Source organism: Pezoporus occidentalis, unplaced genomic scaffold (assembly GCF_034315485.1).
Source record: "Pezoporus occidentalis ecotype Australia unplaced genomic scaffold, CSIRO_AGI_Poc_V1 ctg86, whole genome shotgun sequence".
Taxonomy (NCBI): domain Eukaryota; kingdom Metazoa; phylum Chordata; class Aves; order Psittaciformes; family Psittacidae; genus Pezoporus; species Pezoporus occidentalis.
The window spans coordinates 373,706-394,681 of NW_026916220.1; the positions used below are offsets into that span (position 1 = coordinate 373,706).

Consider the following 20,976-nt stretch of genomic DNA (forward strand, 5'->3'; position numbering starts at 1 on the left):
CTCATCTTTTTTTTTTTCTTGGTCTTTAAACAAGGAGGGGAAAAAAAAACCAACCCTAAACAAACAAACAAAAAAAAGGACTTCTGATCCGTGTGCCAAAGTAGGGGGAGATACGTTACTGACCGATTTATACTGGCTGAAATGATACTTGCGCTCTACTTCTTGATCACTTGCTCTTTAAGTAAAATGAGGCACAGAGCTGTTGCTGAGACGAGTGGGAACAGCATTTTGATTTGCTGGTTTAATTAAAAAATGATAAAGGATTAAAGGTAAGCATGCATATATATGTATAAATATTTCGACAGTCGACTCTAGAAGGGAGAGATCCCTTTAAAAATCGTTTTAACTAAGCTTTGTCAAACACACACTCATTTGCGGTCACTGAGGCCACCTTGGTGCAGATCACTTAAAGTGTATGTCTTAATCAGTTTCCTGTACAGTCAGTAATACTATATTTAACAGACCTAGCAGTTGTGTGACCTAGGAGTACATTAGAACTGCTTTTAGAACTGGTACCTCGAGAATACAGTTGTTTGTTTTTTTTTTTTTTTTAAGAAAATAAACATTTTTTTTTAACCTATGGAGTTTAATATTTTCAGTAAACGTTTGTGTTTGTACGTTGTTGGTGTTTAACAGCAGCTCTATTGTGGCAAAGAAAATGAGGTTTCCCACTTCCTTTAGCGCTCCCTCTCCCCCCACCCCAAGAAATTTAAGTGTAAGGGGGGTAAAAGATAATACAGGAGAGTCACGAAACTTCAAGGGTCTGGTTTAAAGCCACAAAATCCATGGAATGCAGCAGAGAGTGAATCTCTATTCTTTTTTTTTTTTTTTCCCCTCCCTTTTGTGCCTAGGTGGTGGTCCAACGGGTTAGATTACAACATGTGCTCCAACAGCTAGGCACCACTTCTAAGACTCTATTTCCTGAGCTTTGTGGATTTAAATACTAGAGTTTGGGGGGGGGGGGGGGGGGCTTTTGTTTGTTTGTTTGTTTTTTTTTCCTTTTTGTGCACATGACTTTTTAAGGCAGGTTGTGGGTGTTGGCATGGAAAGTAGATTAAAGATGCTCACTATAAAAGCATCACAGCCATTGCCTCCCATTTAACAAACCTGAGGGAGAAATGTGTCAATGATGAATAATTTTGACCACCCCTACCTCGCCCCCTTTTTATTAGGCCTATTATATTCTCCTTACACTCAGACAATAAATACTCGACTTTTCTCCTCCTCACAGGGCAAGGTGGACGTGGACTGCAGGTTGTGAATGTAGACAACCCTGGGGGAGGAAGACAAAAAGAGTTGAACCTAAGAGAGCCCAGTGGAGATAAACGAATGTCCTCACCTCTCCGACAGAAAGTTCATTGGATTTTGACTCTAGAGATCTCATCTTCAGGATGTCATTGAACACTTCTACTGCAGGAAAAGGTGTGGATCCAAATGCAGTTGATACTTATGACAGTGGAGATGATTGGGAAATTGGTGTTGGGAATTTAATTATCGATTTGGACGCTGATTTGGAGAAGGACAGACAGAAACTTGAGATGAATAATTCTACTAGTACCACCAGCAGCAGCAACACCAGCTCCAAGGATTGTGGGGGTCTGGCTTCCAGTGGTGCTAATACTACCTCAGCCTTAGCTGATGGCCTAAAATTTGCTTCTGTTCAGCCATCAGCTCCCCAGGGGAATTCCTCTCACAAAGAGACTAGCAAATCAAAACTGAAAAGGAGTAAAACTTCTAAGGATGCTAATAAATCTCTGCCTTCTGCCGCCTTGTATGGGATTCCTGAGATCAGCAGTGCTGGCAAGAAGCAGGAAGTCCAAGGGCGCCCTGGAGAGGCAACTGGCATGAATTCAGCACTGGGTCAAAGCACGAGCAGTAACCCAAACAGCAATAACACCACCAGCAATAGCACCACCATTGCCTCTTGTGTGAAAAACAAAGAGGAGAAGCCAGGTAAAGCTGCCCCAGGTAGCAGAGGCTCCAAGAGGGATAAGGATGGGGGAAAATCCAGGAAGGACAAGCAGCATGACCTGCAGCAGGGCCATCCCAATGGCAGTGGGGGTGGCAGCAGCCAGGCTCCCCCTGGGCATCTCTATGGCTTCGGGGCCAAGGGAGGCGGTGGTGGAAGAAGCAGCCCCTTCCAGTGCACCTCCTCTGCCATGGGGGAAGTGAGCAAAAGTACCCCGGATTCAGGACTACTGGGAAATTCTATTTTGGTAAAGAAGGAAGAGGAGGAGGAGGAGAGCCACAGGCGAATCAAGAAATTGAAAACAGAAAAGGTAGGACAAAGCTCCTCTCCACATCTGCTCTTCTGTGTGTCCCTGTGTCTCTAATAACAGCCCAACAACTGTGTTTGGCTCCTTTGTCCTCTTTGGTGTATTTGTGATACACGTATGTTCTTCCAATTTCCCTTAAAAAAAGAAACACCGAGACCTCTTCCCTAGACAGAAGACACCATGTTCTGAGTGTACTGCTCTTCCTTACCTTCTCTCCCTGTCCTTGGACACTGGAGAATGTTTATGTTCTGGCTGTTCCTTTTGATAGCACTCACCCAGAAGGAGAGACCTGGAAATGGCCCTGACTGAGCTGTCCCTGGTTTTAGCAGAGGCAGCAGTGTTGGTACCAATGGGATGGCACATGTTTGCAGGGTGGAGATCTGTGTCTTTGGCAAGGGGGGTGCATAGTTTAGGCTCCAGGAGCAGCAAGTCCCTTATTGTGCTGACCCTTTTCCACAACACCAGTGGGCATTCATGACTCTTCTCTCCCGGAGTCTAAAGGGACCCTTCTCCCTCCTCTTGTCTGAAGCTGAGATTGTGCTTAGGGGGCAAAACAGAAGGCATTGCCAGAGACCCGGGCTCCATTGTTGCTTTTTGTTGGAGACACAGGGTGCTTATTGTACAGGGGGGTTCCTGTGGTACAACAGCAGCCCAGAGGCCCCAGAAGCTGGTGTGGAGAACAGGGAGGAAGGAGCCAGCAGACAGGCAGTGCCTCTCTTCCTCCTGGAAGGAGAGGGCTGGGAGGAGGGCAATTCACCTTGTGCTGAGATGTGTGTGTGCAAAGCAGCTTTCGGAACAGAGGGAAGCAGTTAGTCTCCTGTCTCGGGGAGCTTTCCTGTCTGAGACAGCTCTCAGGTGTGAGCTGCTCATTTATTGAGTGGTTGAAATGTATGAAAGAAACCCCATAAGTGTGTGGTTTTCTTCCTATTACATTATGAAGGATGTTTTCTGTAAGAATAGATGGCCATGACTCTTCTTTGGGAAGGGTGGAATGAGAGTTTGGCTTTTGTTAACTGCTGGCTCAAGGAGGTTCTGGTGTCAGTGGGAATTCTGCTGTCTGTAGGGCAGAAGGTGTCTTCTGGGAGACCTTGGGGCAAGTGTTTGCCCTGAGATTACGAGTCCTATGAATTCTACAGGTTGTAAAACAACGATAACCTGGTCTGCCTGAAAAATAAATTGTCTGTCTCCTTGCCCACTGAACGTTTCAGAGTATTAGATTGTGACTTTATTGTCAGCTGTTGCTCTTAAATTAATTGCTTTTACAACTTCCCAGAATGAACATTCAGTGATGGAAAAACTTTTGGGTCCGTGTTAACTGGATGGTCTGCAAGTGTCTGGGAGGGCTGGAGGTCGCAGGGAAAATTTATGTCTTTCTATGACCTGTTACTGGCTTTTTTTTTGTATTTTGGTCATGTTGAAGGCTTTGTACTATTTAAATTTGCTGGAGGATTAGATCTGGGTGTTTATGACATCTGATACTTGCTAAAACTGGAAAATAATTTCAAGGGCTTCTGTTCAAGGAAAGGAACAAATAAAATTTCATATTGTATGCATATTGCTGCTTTTAAAACAGCATATCTAGGGATGAATTTGAATGAGCCTTGTGACCTTTTCTAAATGCAGATGAGAGTCCAGGTTGCTGTAATTCATGTGTTTATGTTTGTGCTTTTTGATTTATGAGAAGTTCTGTGCGCGGCGAAAAGGTGTCCTAAAATCTCATGGTCTCTTGGTCTCTTTATTAATTTAGTACAGTAGGCATTTACTTCTGTTGCCAGTAGTCTTCAAATTGCAGTTCTCTAATCTGTTTTAACTATCTAGATAAATTGCCCTAATCCGCTCTTCACAATGGCTGTGGTTAAAGAGTCAGAGCCGTTTGATTGGATTCAGTGGCTGCCTGGAATGTGGGAGGTACTGCCCTTTTGCAACCCCCTTAGCCTTTTAATCTCTCAGCCAAATGTTCACATTGAACAATTTTGTTTAGCTGGCAATCTGAACATTTCAGGATCTCAAAGGCTGCTGTCATGGCAACAGAGATTAGAGGGTTGCGTGGTTTCTCCCGGTTTTGTGTTCTTTTAACTATGCTCACACAGGAAACTGCATGAAGAATCCCTATACACACCAGAAACCCTATGTACGATGTAAATGGGACGGCATGCGGATTGAGAATGAACATGTACGGAATACTCAGAGGCAGAGGTACGCGCTGTCTGGTGGCTCTTGCTGCAGGAGGAGGTTTGCAGCTTGCATTTCCAGCAACAGCCACTGCTGTTGGCACACACCGACTCTAACACAGACTTCACACATTAGAGTCGTGCAGTGTTGGCCATTGTCTGGCACAATAGCGTGCTTGCTTACTGTCTGAAGTAACATCCCGTAGGGTCTCACAATAATAAAGCTCGTTGCTGGCAATGGTTGCAACCTTAAGCACAGCCTGTGGCACTCTTAATAAAACTTAAGTGTATTATGTTTTGTTCTGGCTTTCTGACCCCAGATGTTTAATAATAATCAGAAAGATTTTTTATTCTTAGAAAGATTTCAGATTCATTAAGTGTTCTTGCTTTGCCTATACATTAGAACATATCTGCTGTACTTGGCACAAAGCAGCTTGTGTCTGTAGATAACAAGCCCACGTTTAAAAATCAATTTCTGGTTATCTTAACGTGAAAGACATGTCTCACGAATTTGGATGTTTCCTTTTAAATACAAATGAGTTCATGCCTGCTGATTCAGAATCTGCACGTCTTTTATGTGGTGTGGAATACAATACTTCATTTGTTTACAATTTGTGAAAAGCTTGAAGCAGATTCCCAGGAGTTTTAGTCGCTGTTCAGCTTTCACAGTATGGTTCAGTGTCTATTTTTGGTCTATTTATTCTGTTTCCTTGCTGCAGAAAGGCATGTAAAACATGATAAATTGGATCTTACGAAGCCGAATTAAATCAATGACTATGCTCTGTTGGCTCTTTCATGCAGAAACCGCAAGCATGTTGTAAAAGTCGCCACTCCCCTAATATGTGGATAAAGTCAAAGTATGATGTAATTCTAAAATGTCTGAGCTATATTTGTGCAGCCCATTTTGTGGTTAAGCCACCAGTGCCATGTCTGAGTAAGTAGCTTTGACAGGTAGGCTAACCACTCCTAAGAATTTTGGTGTTAAAACCTGTCTGCATTTTTCCATTTCTCCTCCATACTGTTTTTAGCACAGTTACTGACTGTCAGTATGAACTCTTCATCTGCTAATTTTTTTTGTTTGGTTGGTTGGTTTTTTTGTTTTTGTCTTTCATAGCTGTTACATTGAAAAGCATTCAGAGTATCTACAAGAATTTGTGTGTGTTGCAGGGAGACTTTGGGATTCAGTCAGAGTTTACACAGATACAGGAAAATTGTATTTGACGTGTGATAATCAGTATATGTGAAAATAATGCAGAAGATACAAAGGTATAATTAGAGGTGTCTAGTTGCAGTTTTTAAACGAATCAGTCTAGTGATACTTAAGGATTGACTTTGTCTGTTGTATTAGCTTATTGCTTCTCTCATTAAGACGGCATTTCGCATCTGAAAGTCGTCTTCAGCAAATTAACATGTTGGCTGGTACTGTTTACTTTAGCTTTACTTTGCAATACTGTGGATTAAGGATGTTTTGCACTTCATCAGGAAACTGCATTTTACCTATTGATGTAAATCATTTGATTAATTATGTTACGGAGAAATGCTTTTCATGTACTTTTCTTGCTGGCCTTGTGTGTAGTTTATTCACTGTGAAATAAAAGGGCAAGGAGGTCACTTGCTGTAATTAAAGAGCAAAGTCTATTGTTGTTTGACAGCAAACTGTTTTGAAAACTACATAAGGGATTTAGCTGTTAAAAACATTGATAACAATAAGCACAGCTAAAGGTTCTTAAAGTTCTGTAGTGCTGTCTAGTAGTGTGAAGGTGCTTTTTGAGCTGGGTAAAGAGGTGTTGCCCTTTGGCCAAGGAAAGCTTTTTCGTGTGAACGTGCTGACCTCTGCTAATATGTACGATCAGGGCCGCTATTGAATTCCTGTGCAAAGCAAAGTTAGCACAGCAGAATGGAGGCTGGTCTAGAACGTTTATAAAATAGAGTAGGGAAGCTGATAACCTTACTCAAAACTACTGGAAAGATATTTCACTTTGGGCATTGGTAATTTTACAATTTTAATAACTTCATAAATAGCCAGTAAAAAGGGAAGGATTGATTGTCCAGGTGTCATGAGGTTAACCATGTTCTCCATGTTAAAGGGCTTTCCTGCAAGACTGTTTTAATTACAGCTATATAAAGACTTGTTTTGCCAAAGCAGGATTTTATAGTCCAATAAATGTATGTTAAAAGTGCTAAGCAAAATCTCCCATAACCATAGAGGTGTTCAATAACCAGATTCAAGTAACATGGAAAGTCCCATCTGTTCCTAGTTTTCAGCATAAAACCAGGAATTGAATAGCTGAGATTTGCTCATATTTTTTCCTTCTATTTTTTTTTATTATTATCATCATTATTTTAAAAGTTCACTTGGCACTTTATAGACGCTTTCTGAAATGCAGTAATACAGGAGAGACTGTGAAAACACATGTTTGTGCATACATCTAACCAGTTTCACTTTCATTTAAAGAGATTTCCAGAAGCTCAGTCATTGAAGAATTTATAACAGTGAATCACCTCCTGCAGGCCAACACAATAAGGGTCAGTTCTTCAAAGGTCGTACTATTTAGGTAGAACGTGAATTACTTTGTCAGGTTTTCCCTATGAGGTAAAAGGAGGCGCGGGTTGGGGGGGTCGGGTGAGGGGGAAGCGGCCTTTCAAAGGATAACTTCAGCAAGCTGTTATCAGTCACCTAATTGCTTATGATAAAACCATTGACTAAAATTTTCCATGCAGAGACTTTTCTGCTCTTCAGAGAAGTGTTCTAGAATTGTTGATAGGAGGAAAATGACTCTTTTAAAGATAACTTAAGTTCTGAACTGTTAGGCAATGAGATTCTTGGCTGCAGCCCTGGATAAAAAACCATCCGGCCTTTGTTTGAGGTCTTTTACTGAAGCTAATGACTGGTCTTGTGCCTCCCTGAGATAAATGACATTATCTCTGAGTGGTCTGACAGGAAACAGACATGTTAATGGTGAAGCCGCGGGGAGGATCTGCTGTAGCTCTGACAAAAGAGTAAAGCATGGACCCCTGGTTGTGATCATTAACACATAATGCATTCCAGCTTCTCCTACCAGGGCCTTAATAATTGGAAGTTATTTTATTGACAGCAACATAAATCACGAATCTGAAATGTGCACTTTTCTTGTATGCTAAAATATTTATCTTTTCTTTTTTTTTTTTTTTTCTTCTTAAGAAGTAAGTGGTCTCTATAGTACTGACTTTTTGCGGGAGATTCTGTGGCCTGCTTTCTGTTAATTGGACACATCCTTTCCATGTTGTATACAGGTTCCTCTTTATTTGCTCCGTGTTATGCAGGCAATTTGCGTCTGTAAAAGTAGGCCGAAAGAATAGAAAAAAAATCCATTTCCTCCCATCTTACATGGTACATGAGGTATTGAGCACATTTTTACAACTATCAACAGGAATGCAGTCTCAGAAATACTAACATTTTTGCTATCACGAAGTCCACCTTTACATCTCTTTTGGATAAAACACATTTTGGATTCTCATAACGCACCCTTGAAAAAAGTTTAGACATGTTCGCAGCTACTTTGGCAGCTTTGTGTCGCTGCCACGTGTTCTGTATTTCTCAGATACAGTAGCATTCACGTCTTGAATACGACAGCTGCATGTTTCAGATCTCTTCCATGGTTATCAAGTTGGGATTGGTGAATATAGTCAAGTTTTATAGTCTTGCCTTGCTCTGAGCTAAGATACTTCATACAGATGATCCAACAATCAGGTTATTCTCTATGTAATATGCTTAGCACTGTACCAGCTTTATCTTACACTTATATAATGCTCTAATATACGTGATGATGATGTCACTGCTTTTCCTGAAAGGCTGGAGAGACTTGCCTGACCGCAGCTGTGCTTTATTTCTTACAACTGAAATACATGAGTCCCTAGATGGGGTCACACCTGTGGATCTGTGAAGTGACCTCAGTTGAAGGGCTGAAAACCAGTGTTTGTTTTAGTGTGTTTATGTGTCAAGGGGTTATTTTTATTTCTTAGTAATAATCACAGAAAATGTATTGACATTTTTAAAAAAATTTGGTCTGTACACAGCATTCCTTGTTGGGTGAAGAACAGCAAAATAGTGTTCCATGAAAATTTCAAAATGATGATGTAAGCACAAAAAGTAAATAGCTTTTAAAATTTAGAGAAGTTTGTTATATTTGTTTTTCCATTTCAGTCTGATGATTTTTTTTTTCTTTTTCCTTTTTTGCACCAGAGTGTTTCTGCCCAGTGGAGCTCTTTCATGGTGCAGCGTTTCACCAAAAAGAATAATAATACAAGCTATGTTTCTTTAATTTGCTTAAAAATCTGTTTAAAATAAGCTAATTTTAATAAAGGTAACAATTTTTCATAGCAGGACCTGATGAGTTTTCTTAAAATGAGATTTTAAATCACAAGATTTAAAAAATAAAATAAAATTATTACACTCTTGAATTAAAACCACAATTTACTTCAGGCTGTAGTAGCCTTTACTTCAGTGAGTAGCCATTTGGGCAAATACAAAGATCAGACTGACTTTTGATTATGATGTAGCCAGAGTTTCAGTAAGACTCTATCGAATTTTCTCTTTCAATTCTGACTAAATGGTCTTGGCAACTGGAACAAAACCTTTACATTTGAATGGAAGGTTGTAAAATTATTCAGAGTGACCTGACTATCAAGCAAGTTCTTGTAGGTATTTTTTCTCCCTTTCTTTGAAAGAGCTGAGAGAAAATTCAGGGGAATGGGAATAGGTGGTTTCCTCTCATGCCTCTGTTTGCATGTACACATACGTAATATGTATGTTTACATAGAAAACTGTTGATTAAACAATGTAACTGGGAGTGTAGGGTAAGTTTCATGAAATTAAGTAGGATTGACGACTGTATATATTGGTTTTCCAGCTGCAGGCTAGCTATGGTGTTGATTAAATTTTCTGAAGTCTTAAGCCAGCACTGCAAGTAAAGAAATTATATTTTAGTGACAGAAGTTTTTAGTATGTCTGCTTTTCCTGTAAGTTGGCAAATACTGCTAAATCTCAGAGGAATCAACATTTCTAGCATCTACCTGTAGTTGACTGAGGCTGTTCAGATCAAAGCCCTTGGGAATTAGATGCAAAGCTCGTTGTTTCAGTAATTCTGATGTGAAGACATTCTGTGTTGAATTTTATGTCCTTTATGATGAATCTTCCTGAACCATTCTGACTTGCCAGTCTTCAGAAAAAGAAGATACCAAACATTTGGTTCCCTTATCTTCTCCCACCTTCCCTCAGTGTTTGAGTCTTCCTAGTCTTGATCATATTCTTGAGCACAAACACAGCTTGGCTGAGGTTTCTGTCTCCTGAGAATCTCCACCAAATAATAAGTCCTTATGTGGGTGTTTGAAGTATATGCCACTATTAGCATGTGGATGCAGTTATTACAGTCAAAAGAGCAAACTAAAATCTATTGATTCTGGTTACTGGGTGCTTTCAAAACACTGCTATTCTAGTTGTTGAATTGTCAAGTTAACCAAGAAGCAGATGGCATTATGCCACAGAAGTGTATATTTACTTAAAGGAACTTTAGAGGTTTTGATGTATTTTCTTTTCCTTACATTTCCCTGATGGCTCTTTATTGACATGAGGAGACCTGGTAGCAATTTTATTGCTTTCCTGTAACAGTTTGAAATAATAGTATGGTCTTTGGTTGGCAGTCAAATTCTACCAGTCAGCTTGATTCTGTTTTTTATCATGTGGCGATGGAATATAAAAAGTATATGTTTGTAGTTTGCTCTCAGAAACTGGTTTTTTTGCTCATGCCTCAATTAGCAACAGAAGAGTAAAACTTCAGTTGGTCACAGTTTTGTAAACTCCTAGAGATTTGCTTTCTTCATTCTGATAAAAGAAAGCACCATGTTTAGGCTCAATTTCCCAGGAAAGCTTGTGGCACATCTGGCATCTTTAACTAGGTGCACTAGGCAGTTTGATTTTGCACACATTTAGTAATTTGCATTAGCCATTGATTTAATTCAAGGGTTTTGTTAAGTCCACCCCCTCAAAAAAAAAAACACAACAAAACTCAACAAACATAAATTCACAGTACTCAGATGCCACCTTTACTGATGAATTTCAGTGCTGCTGTGCCGAATGGCTGAAAAAATACAACTGTTGCGGGAGCAGTACCATCAGTGTCCATTAGATAAGCACAGCTTTTACAGTCTTTAATGCTTACCTCAGCCACTGACAAGAGCGAAAACCGACTTGTAATCGCCTTTCTTATAGTGCTCAGGGCCAGACCAAATTATTTTTGGATTTCCTGTCACTTCCTTGGCTGATTTCTGTGGAGGGCTTATACTAAAAGCAACAATAATGTTTGAATTGGAAGGGTTTTTTGGGTTTTCATTCTTCATAGAGAACTTTATTTGTGTGTGGTTCACCACACTACATGGATAGTGCTATCAAATCTGTGCTTTATTATAGGCTTACAGCAGTGAAGTAATGGCAGTAGTCGTTTTGGGGTTTCATATTTTTGCCAATTATTCCTTTTTGAAGGAGAGAATGAAACTAGATCCGTATCTCTGTGACTAAAGATAATAGTTAGAAGCAAATACAATGAGAAATGAACCTCATTACTCAGTTGAACTTTGTTTGCTGTTAGTAGCTTTAACTGACTTAGTAAATCTTCAGGGAGTTGTTTAGTTAGCCCATGGTGATGATAAGGATTTGATATTCCAGAAGTATTTCTGGATATATTGAACATACTTCACATGAAATTTTACTGGTTAATTTTTTTGCTCTGGGTTTAGTGTTAGGCAGTGTGTGTTCAATTGCAGTGGAGTTCTGGAATTTGACGGAAAAATGCTGATACAGTTCGAGAACAATGAAGGTAGTTTTCCACACCCAGTGTTACTAAAAATCTAAACTAATGTTCTTACCCACTTCAGCCAGTAGTAAGATGCAGTGTCATGTACTAGTGTTACTAGTTGCTTTTTAAACATAGGTTTGTATATGTGTATGTGTGTATGTATATCAATATATATTCTCATATATATGGGAGAGGTGCATATGTGTATAGATATGTACATATACACATGAAAAAAGAGCTGCTACTGTTTTATAAATACAGCAACTGAGTCTGGGTAATAGTCTATATTCACATTTCACGTTCAGATCTTTTAACAGTCTTTCCTGTGATGCTGCACCAGATGCCAGACATTGAAGGAGAAAGCCAGCAGCTGTTTCCATTGCAGCATTGGTATATTAGCTTCTACACTTTATTTTGGTTTTTATATTCCCTTCCAATCCTTCCTAATAATACTTTAAAAAGGATATTTCACTCCTCTCTGTGATTTATCTGTCTGCAGGGTTCTGTGTTATTCTTAGCTTAAAAAAATGTAAAATCTCCGTGGGTTTTTTTTCTCTCTTAAAAACTTAATGCTCTGACTCTCGCTCACAGGGAGCAAGGGTTTACAGCCCTTTCTCAAGTCAATAGTTCATTGCATTACATCTGCATAAACCCTACTTGAGATGAGTCCAGGTTAGAAAACAGGGTCCAGTATGACCAATTTGATTGTTCTTGTAACAACTTGAGCCACTATATGATTTGTATTTTTTCTGCACGCTGCCTGAATAGTGTTTCGTTTGTTCTTACCCTTTCCTTCACCATCTCTCTCAAAATAATAGTTTCATGGCGGTATGCTGTTATGGCTGAGATGTGACTGAAAGCTGCATTCAGTACAGTGAAGCACATTCATTTTCATCTAGTACCTGTTTATTGCCTTGAGCACTGTTAATCTGTCAGCTCTTCACGATGCTTTCACCTCTTTCTTCATTGCTCCAGTTTCTAGTTTGACAATGTCCCCCTGAGGCAGAATTCTAATCTGTTTCCAATTAGCTGCAAAATGTGATTCAAATTTCCACATTATGGCTGCTGTTTTACTTGCAGGCACACAACTAGAAACAAATTAATGCTCTTGAATATTTATTTTTGAGTCTTCAGATTTACGCTGGGAGGAAAAGTTGCTAACTATTTTCAGACTACTTCCAAGATTTACGTTTTTCCTCACACTGAAATATTTATTACAGGTTTAAAATGCCTCTTACTGTGTAATTTTACAAAACCTTCACGGTTGGTTATTATTGAGTATACATTGCATGTCGCTAAATTAAAAGAAATAAAAAACGACAGTACTTACAGGTGAGGTTAAATTGTGGTTGTGAATGCTGTGCCAATTCACTATTTGAGGCACAAACCCCTTTCCCTCATCTCCCCCTCCCCCACCCCTCTGCCTCCCCCTTCCCTTCCCCCTCCCTTCCCCTCTCTCCCTATTCTTTCTCCCTCTCTCCCTTTTGTTTCTCCCTCTCTCCCATTTCTTTCTCCTTCACTCGCTTTTCTTTCTCCTCTCCCTTTCCTTTCTCCTTATCTCCCTTTTCCCTCTCTCTCCTCCTTTCTTTCTCTTTCTCTCTCTCTCCTCCATGATCCCTCTCCCCCATTTGCGCTCCCTTGCTTGATTTTCTCGCTTGCTTGCTCAATCCTGCTTACCTTTAAGTAGTTTTGGAGAACGAACATTCTTACCTGCCAGCAGCCTGCCTGCCACCTGTAATCTGCACCTCCGGAAGTTGTCATTTGGTTAGAGGGAGGGAGACAGAGACTTGCTTGGTCTTTGGTGAGTCTTAATAGGTACAGTTAATTAAAGCCTGTTTGTATGTGTTCCTTTGTATGTGTCTATACTACTACATACATGCATATACATGAGTACCTGGGTATACCTTTAAAATATTTTATAGAAATTGAGTTTTCAGGTTTTTCCTGCAGTGTTCATATTCCTACAATCAGTTGCAATAGGAATATGGCCTTTATTTTTGTATTGATTGGGGAAGAAGTGAAGTTTTGAGTGGAGAGTATAGAAATCTAGACTGAAACACCCTGGAAAGGACTTGAATCTAAATGCGAGTGGAAGTCTGAACTTCAGACCTTGTTCAGGCAAAACTGGTGTCAGAGGGTCCGTGACAATTCTGCTCTATTGGCTGTCCACCTCAATGCCTTATGTCTGTAGTTGCCTGTATGAAGAAACACAGTGTGTTTAATCCAAGTATACCAGTAACTAAATTTATAGGTGCAAATCCTTAGTGGAGCTTAGCACTCTGTAGCTTGGCAGATTGATGTCAGCAGCCGTAATAGACTTTAAATAGGCTTGCAAAATTTCATTGAAAGTATATTGCTGAAGTTGATATTGCTAAGTACCTGTCATTTCTAAATGAGATTTACAACTGTAAATTTAGCTTTTCATTTACAATAATTCACTTACTTATAGTCGCATTTAAAAAAATATTTCGTTATGTTTACCATCCCACATTGAAGTGGTGGCCTGCTAGCCCTGTGTTGTATGTATAAACATCTGAATGAAGGCAAACACACATAGGCTGTGTTTTGGTTCATAATCCCTGAGAATTTACTTTTCACCTAGAACAAAATTGGAAAAACTGAGGTAAGGGAAAATTACCTTTGTGTTACTTTGTTTTCTCTTGGGTTGTGAGGTACTCTTAACTGCAGAGATGAGAAGCCTAATGTGTTATTTCTTTCTCTGAAGGTTTTGCTTAGCCTGGTAGGCCTCTGCGATTCATAACATTGTTCTACAAGGGAACAATATATGCAAACATTGTGAAATGCTTCAGCAGCATGTCTTTTTCTTTTTTCCTCATACAACATCAAAGTCTTTGAGGTTCATCTCTGTAGCCATGATAAATTGCAGTTCTGTGATTGTCAGTTATTGAGAAAAAAGTACAAGGACAGAATAGAAGTGGAAAATAAAGAAGTATGCATTTGTAGTTTACAATAGCTGGCTTACAGACATCCAGAGTTTTTAACCAGGCCAGTACATAAAAAAAACAGCCCCACACATTAACACGTATGTGCATACACACACACGACCACACATTATTAATTTATCTGGCAAAAGCCACAGTGCATCAGAGAAGCATTAAATGCTTTTGTTTATAGCTTATAGTTCTATAACCTCTGAATGAGCTTATTGCCTTTTAACCAGCACTGAATAATAGAAGAACCTATGAGCCTCCACATTGAACAGCAGCCAAGAGCCAAAGAAAGAAGGAAAAAAAAAAAAAAGGCTGAATGGTTTAATTGTACAGCAAATCATTTGTTTACAGATTAAGACCTATTTGGTAGCCAGATAGACAAGGAGACGAAAGTGAGTGCTAAGGTACAGGAAGTGAGCTTTATATTTTGTGACAAAGTCCTGCTATTTTTGCCTCCTCCTGAAGCAGAGAAGGCAAGGAAAAAATGAATTAACAGCAAAGAAAGACTGCTGAGCAAAATGCACATATTAAGTAGGAACAAAAGGGTGGGAGAAGGGAAGTGTTGGTGCACTTTACATGCCGACAGGAATGTGATAACTGGAATTGCTTCCAGCCAAGGGGCACCAGTTGGTGGTGAGAAGAGCTGCCTTATTTTGTTTTCTGTCTGAATGGGGTTGGGGAGAAATGCCTCTGTTAATGTGAGCAAACATAATAAATTTTCTTGAACCTTTCTCCCTGACACTCAGTTTTGCTTGCTCACGAGACCTTCCCTTCCCGCTTTCTTTTTACTCTCTCTCCTTTATAAGGGCAAGTTTTTTAAACTGTCCTTTGTTTCAGTATTATAATTAGTTGACAGTTCAAATGGTTAAGAAGTGCTTGTGATTCCTGCTTTATAGTTGTATAATATTTTTTTTAAGACCCACTTACTGGTGGCCTGTAAATTTGAAGATATTTTCATGAGTTATTTGTTTAAAGATCAAAGTCAAGAAAGCATTATAGAAGAAGTGGAGTAACTGCTACAGTAAAGGTTGTTTAAGCTTCTTCATTTGAACCTCCTCATTTTACCTTTTGAGTTGAATTTTCTGTGACTTTGTTGCTGTAGTTTCCCCAGCATAAAAATGAATTTATGAAATCTGAATAGGGAAAATGTATACTAGGAGAAGAAAATGTCATTGGAAAGAAAACATTCATACAGAACATCCGTGCTGCCAGTAGCTCAGTAAACCCTTCTTAGAATATATTATGATTGTGTGTCAGTTTGATTTGATTTGATCAGATTATGAACCTTATGAAGAATTATGTTTGGCCAATGTAAAACTGGCTATAGATAGCCTGTTTTCCACCTTCAGCGGCCGTAGTAACTTTGCATGAAAGAGGTAGTTGGGCAAGTTGCGTCAGGTCATCTGAAGTCAGTATAAAAGACACTTTTAGTTTGATCCCCTTTAAATTATAATAAAACGGATATTTTGGTTTTTATCTCTTTGACTAGTAGCAAGATTATGTAAAGAAAAATCAAAATATGCAGGAAAAAAAAACCCAAGAACTTGTCAGTTGTTTATAGTTCAAATCTAGTACAGGAATAGGAAAGTTTTTAGTATACATTATATTGTGTAGTTTCCGTAAGGGGACAGGAAAAAAGTTAATGAGCTTCAGGTGTGGCCTTTTAAGTTCTTAGCTATACCATGTGTTGTTTTTTTTTCATACTGCTTGATTAAAATTTACTGACCATATATGAAACATTACTCTCTGCTTATATAGAAACAAACATTAAAACCTTTGCCAGTAACTTGTGCTGTTAAAAATACTTCTCTTTCAAACTGCAGTCTCCTAAGTAATAACCCTAACAATAGTATTCTTCTTAATGGAAGATTCATACTATTCATACTATGTTCCTGGTGTATTTCCTGATCCAGAAAATAGGTGATAGATAGTACATGGAAAAGTGTGTGTTCCTGTATTCACAACGAACAGGCCATTACACTTAGAGGCAGAACCTGATTGTTTTGAAATGAGTAGCAACATTAGCTAGAGGCAGAACCTGATTGTTTTGAAATGAGTAGCAACATTAGCACTAACACCTCTGCAAGGAGAATCCCGTCTTGAAAGTTATCTAAGAATTGAGTTTTTTACATGCAGCCTAATTATATACATATTTGTGTGCGGTTATGTCCTTTTGTTTTCTCCCTGCTGTTTCCATTGGAACATTAAATCAGTCTGTTATCTGATATCTCTTTGGCAAAATGAGCATTGAGATTGAATTTTAATGGATTGAAAGCAGTGTTCTAAGTGATGCTTAGAACTTTACATCATGTTCTGGTATTGTGATTTTGTTCGCATTGAATTTAAGAACTTGTATAATGTGACTGGCATAACTACAAAACCAGTCTGTAATAGGACATTTGCAACAGGAAATTTTAAGGCATAGCCTCTGCGTGGTAATTTTTTTTGCATCTACTTACAAGTATATCATTTTATTGTTATTACTGCTTCTAGCAGATACACAGATGGTCTTTGCACTGCAGGTTAAAAATGACAGCATTGAAATAATGCGTGAAGTTTAATAAATTCTCAAGACAACATTATTCTTTTCTTGTGGGTATGAAAGGTTTACTTACCTACAGGCAAATTCACTCCAGGCTGTCTTCCATTTTTGATCAATGTAGTGAAGTATGTAATAGAAAATTAAGGGTTTTCTTTCTCAGTAGTACTGTACCCAAATTCTTCATAGATTTAATTAATTTATCTGTCTCCTTGGAAGAGTAAAAAATGGTAATTAAGCAATGTGGTCCTGAATGTAAGTCTCAGTAAATTCAAAAGGAGATATGCATTCTAAACCAACAACTGAAGACCAAGAAGATACATAATCTCAAGACACTTTTAAGTTTAATACAGCCTTAGTTTGATTTTTTTGTTGTTTTAGTACCAGAAACTAAAGGATTGGTGAAATTCTGAGAAAAAGGAAGTTGCTGAAATGATTTTAACTCAAGATAATAATAGTTCTGGATAATTTTTATGGTAGTATAAAAGCTCCTCTTTCCTATAATCCATACGAATACAGTATTACGTTCAGAACTGAGTGAGCGGTGTGCTTAACCTGCACTAACAAGTTTTCAGTGTTTTGCAGAAGATAAACCTTTAAATACAGAGGTCTGAGTACATTTTTCTCTGTCCTGTTTGGCCTGCATTGTGTGGCCCATGGGTATTTTTGATCTGATCTTGCCCCTGTTACACAAAGGAGTCACTGTATTTACTTACTTATGTGAATAAAAACCAGCCCCATGGATGAAGAATGTGTCGCCTTTGGTGTTAATTCTTATACTTTCAGTATTTTCAGAGTTTTGACTTGGAGAAGGTTATATGATCTGGAAACTGAAAGTCAGTATACCAGGTTTTCCAGGTAATTAGGCTGATTTGTTTTAGTCATTACTAAATTTGGAAGGCATTCACTGAGAGACCAGACTATGAGCAGGAAAGACCTATTAGTTATTTTGAGATTGACTCTCCTTGAAAGCTTCATGTAAAAATAAACTAGTAGCCCACTTTAGAGTTGAATTATTGCATTCATTGATTTGGGGTATGAGAGCAAAGCATCATTGCAGGTCCTTTGAGTAAGGAAATGTAATTTCTTTGGTTTAAGTCAGGCTGCACTTAGTCCTCTACCTGTAAGACTTAACTCCTTGTATATCACTATAGAAATTTTTCAATATCTTTATGGGTTTTCTGGTGTGGAAGTGGGCTATAGTATATCTTGTTTTCTTGATTTCTGACACAAATGGTCACATTTTTGTTCAGTTCTCTCACAACAGGTTTTGCACAGCAGCAAAAGACTGGAAATGTCTTGGCTGTACTGCATGTAGCCTTTGCATCTGGATGTGCAGTGAAGTTGTAGCTGTGAAACTGGTGTGAATGGAAGAGTGCAAGGACAAAACTCTGTAGCTGACTGCCAGAGCATGCTTCAGCCTGCAGGTATTGGTGGAACACTTCTGTTAGGCTTCTGAAAGTGTAACTTGAGCTGCAGTCCCATGTGAGGTTATAATGATGTCTTCCCAGAATACTACCAGTACTCATTGCTGATGAGTGCTTTCTTACTTTCTACAAGGTGGGTGATTCCCCAGCTGCCTTCTGTCAAATAAAATAAGAAGTCCAGATGATCACAGTGATGTTCTGCTTCTACCCACGTCCAGTGTGGCTGGGGTGAAAGGTGGGGTTACATGGCCAATGTGAAGGGAAAGGCAGTGGTCTCCAGAATAGGTGAGGTGGGCTGGTGATGAGTAGCTGGGTTTGATACCCTCCTTTCAATTCGGCTCAGTTGCAGCTGCAACAAGATGTGTGATTCCAGCCTAAATATATTGATTTTACTTGGGCCTTTAAACTGACATTTGCAATCTCCTGGTTAACCAGAGGAATCTGTTCATTTATTTATTAAAAAAAAATCAAGATAAATGAGCACTAAAAGTCTACTTTATTGCATCACATTGTCTGCTTTCTTCATGAAGGCCATTACTACTGCATGTGTGATTCTCTCTCCTCATTTCTTCAAGCTGTGTGATTATTCTTACTTTTGTTTGTCTTTGTTCCTTAAATTTTAATATCACATTGTAGTACTCCTTTAACTTTTTCCAATTTTGTGCTGTATTTAATGTTGGTAGAAGAGGTGTAGTACAGGGAGACGCTTTGTCTCAAGACCCTCCTGTTCGTTTGACAGCTTGTGTATGTAGTCAGAGAACTCTGGTTCCCTGGCATGCTCTGTCAGTTTTCCTTGTTGTTTGTGTGGACTTATCAACCAGTTACCAGCGAGAGAGAAGTATTTCCAAATTAACAGGAAAATGTGTTGTGAAACCACGGAAATATGTAGAAGTCTCCAGGGTAAGCTGTGTATCTGGAACACTTGACGGGGATTTCCTTTTTAAAAAGCTTTCATGAATCTGAAGGAACAGAATGGTGCCTGTGGAAACCTGATTGCTGAAATCTTTGTCTCCTTTGCTGTCCTGTGTTGAAAGTCTCTGTCTAGACTTCTTTAGCAACATTTGAAACTTCTCATCTGTCTGTCTGGCACGAGGTGCTCCGGACGTAGCTAGGAAGAAAAATCACAAGAAGGACATGGTTTACAGGCATAACTGTGGGAGCCAGAACTGTGTCGCTTCATATGAATGAAGCTCACTTAAGTAAGATGAAAATTCACCCTTCAGTTCTTCAGAGGAAGCTGTCTGGGGGGAGGTTGGGCAACATCTGTCTTCTGGTCATGAAAAGGAACTTTTTAATTTGTTTTCTTTCCCTCTGTTTCCACACTTAACACCATACCCTAGGAAACATATTTTTGTGGAGCTGGCACAAGACAGGAACAGCTTTATCTTTATGGCACTCTTGAGTGCTACAGTCTTTTGTGGATCTCTCATGGGTCTGTGGATTGCCCTGTATATGTGGTAAAAAATGGTAACCTATGGAGATAGGTAACATGCAGTTCCTTTTGCCGGTGATGTGAGTTGATAGATTCTGTGCTTATGTGCAAATCTGTACTGTTGAAGGAGCCAGGTAGTGATGTGAGTGTAGAAATGGCATGCTGTTTCCATCATTTAATGCACATTAGCCAGCCTTCTGTAAGCTGTCCCATGGTGAGGAAATAAAGCGTCTCTTTGGAAAGGAAGAGGAAGCAAGAGAGTGGAAGCCCTCAGCAAGGTTAGGACACCCACTTAGCAACACTGAGTCTCTGTATTGCCCACTTGAGGTTGTGACACAGAGTGACTCAAGAATCTTAGCTGCCTTGTCCTTCCGTAGCCTTATCCAGATATTGCAAGGCGCTGTGTTTAATGCTGAAGTGTAGCTTCTCAGTAACAAATATAAATTGACAAACATTTTGTATGAACTCGTTCCTCTGAGATGTGCTTTCACACTGCAGAGAAGCTTATGGCAAGAACTAATTACTGACGGGGTTTTCTTCACTACACCAACATTTTCATATAGATGCTTATGCTTGAAGTACCCTGGATTTCAAGATGCTTTAATCTCAGCAAGAGATGCCTAAGAAGCACAAGAGATGTATGTTGCAGTACCAGAGGTTGAAAGTAGAACACCATCTTTCATGGTTACAGTTAAACTCTGGTTAAATTTCTGGCAGCTTAAGCTGGCACTGTTGTCCTGAAAACAGGATCCGCAGAGACAAGACATTTGTTTATTCCAAGTTTGCACAGAAAAGGTGGTGGAGTCCCACAAAGCTAGCACACCACCCCATACGAAATTCATGAATTTATATCGTTCAGGTTAGTAACTGCCTATAGCCCTCCCACCATTTAGCAATTGGTCCGCTCTAATTTACATGTGGCTACATCACCCATTTCTTACTACATGTGCTTACTACAAGGGTCTTTGGGCAGGAGACTTTTTGACCTGTGGGCGTGATTTTTAATAATACGATGAGGGTATAGTGAGGATAATTCATCTAAAGGGCACCCTAATCATGTTGTGCTGACATGCCAAAGTTGTATCTTGACAATGTCTCTGTGTTTCAGGATGTATAAGTCTTTAAGGGTTGCTTTGCCTGTTTAGAGATTTGTTAGTCGTGTTTCTTAATCTTCCTACGCAAGGGCAAAGCCGCCTCCCCAGCTGTCAGTGTTTATAGTCTCTTCTTTAGTCAGTGTTGTTGCCAGGTCATCCTGACCTTTTAGGAGGCCCTTGTATCAGTTCAGGCTTTTCCATAGTGACACAAGTTTGAGGTTTTTTTACTATGTACCTATATAAGTCCTAATTTCTT

General features: G+C 39.3%; 1 protein-coding gene across 7 annotated transcripts in view; it reads left to right on the top strand.

Moving 5' to 3' along the window:
* Positions 1-20,976, top strand: part of ZNF608 (zinc finger protein 608) — a 91,777-nt gene that overhangs the window by 2,085 nt on the left and 68,716 nt on the right. For 6 of the 7 annotated variants that reach the window (XM_062604497.1, XM_062604495.1, XM_062604494.1 and 3 more), the window contains exon 2: positions 1,232-2,279. In XM_062604497.1, coding sequence (XP_062460481.1) covers positions 1,392-2,279 — 888 coding nt within the window. In that variant the 5' untranslated portion in view covers positions 1,232-1,391. Of the gene's footprint in view, positions 1-40; positions 270-1,231; positions 2,280-20,976 lie in introns of those variants that run through there. The other variant, XM_062604491.1, reaches the window with a different exon arrangement.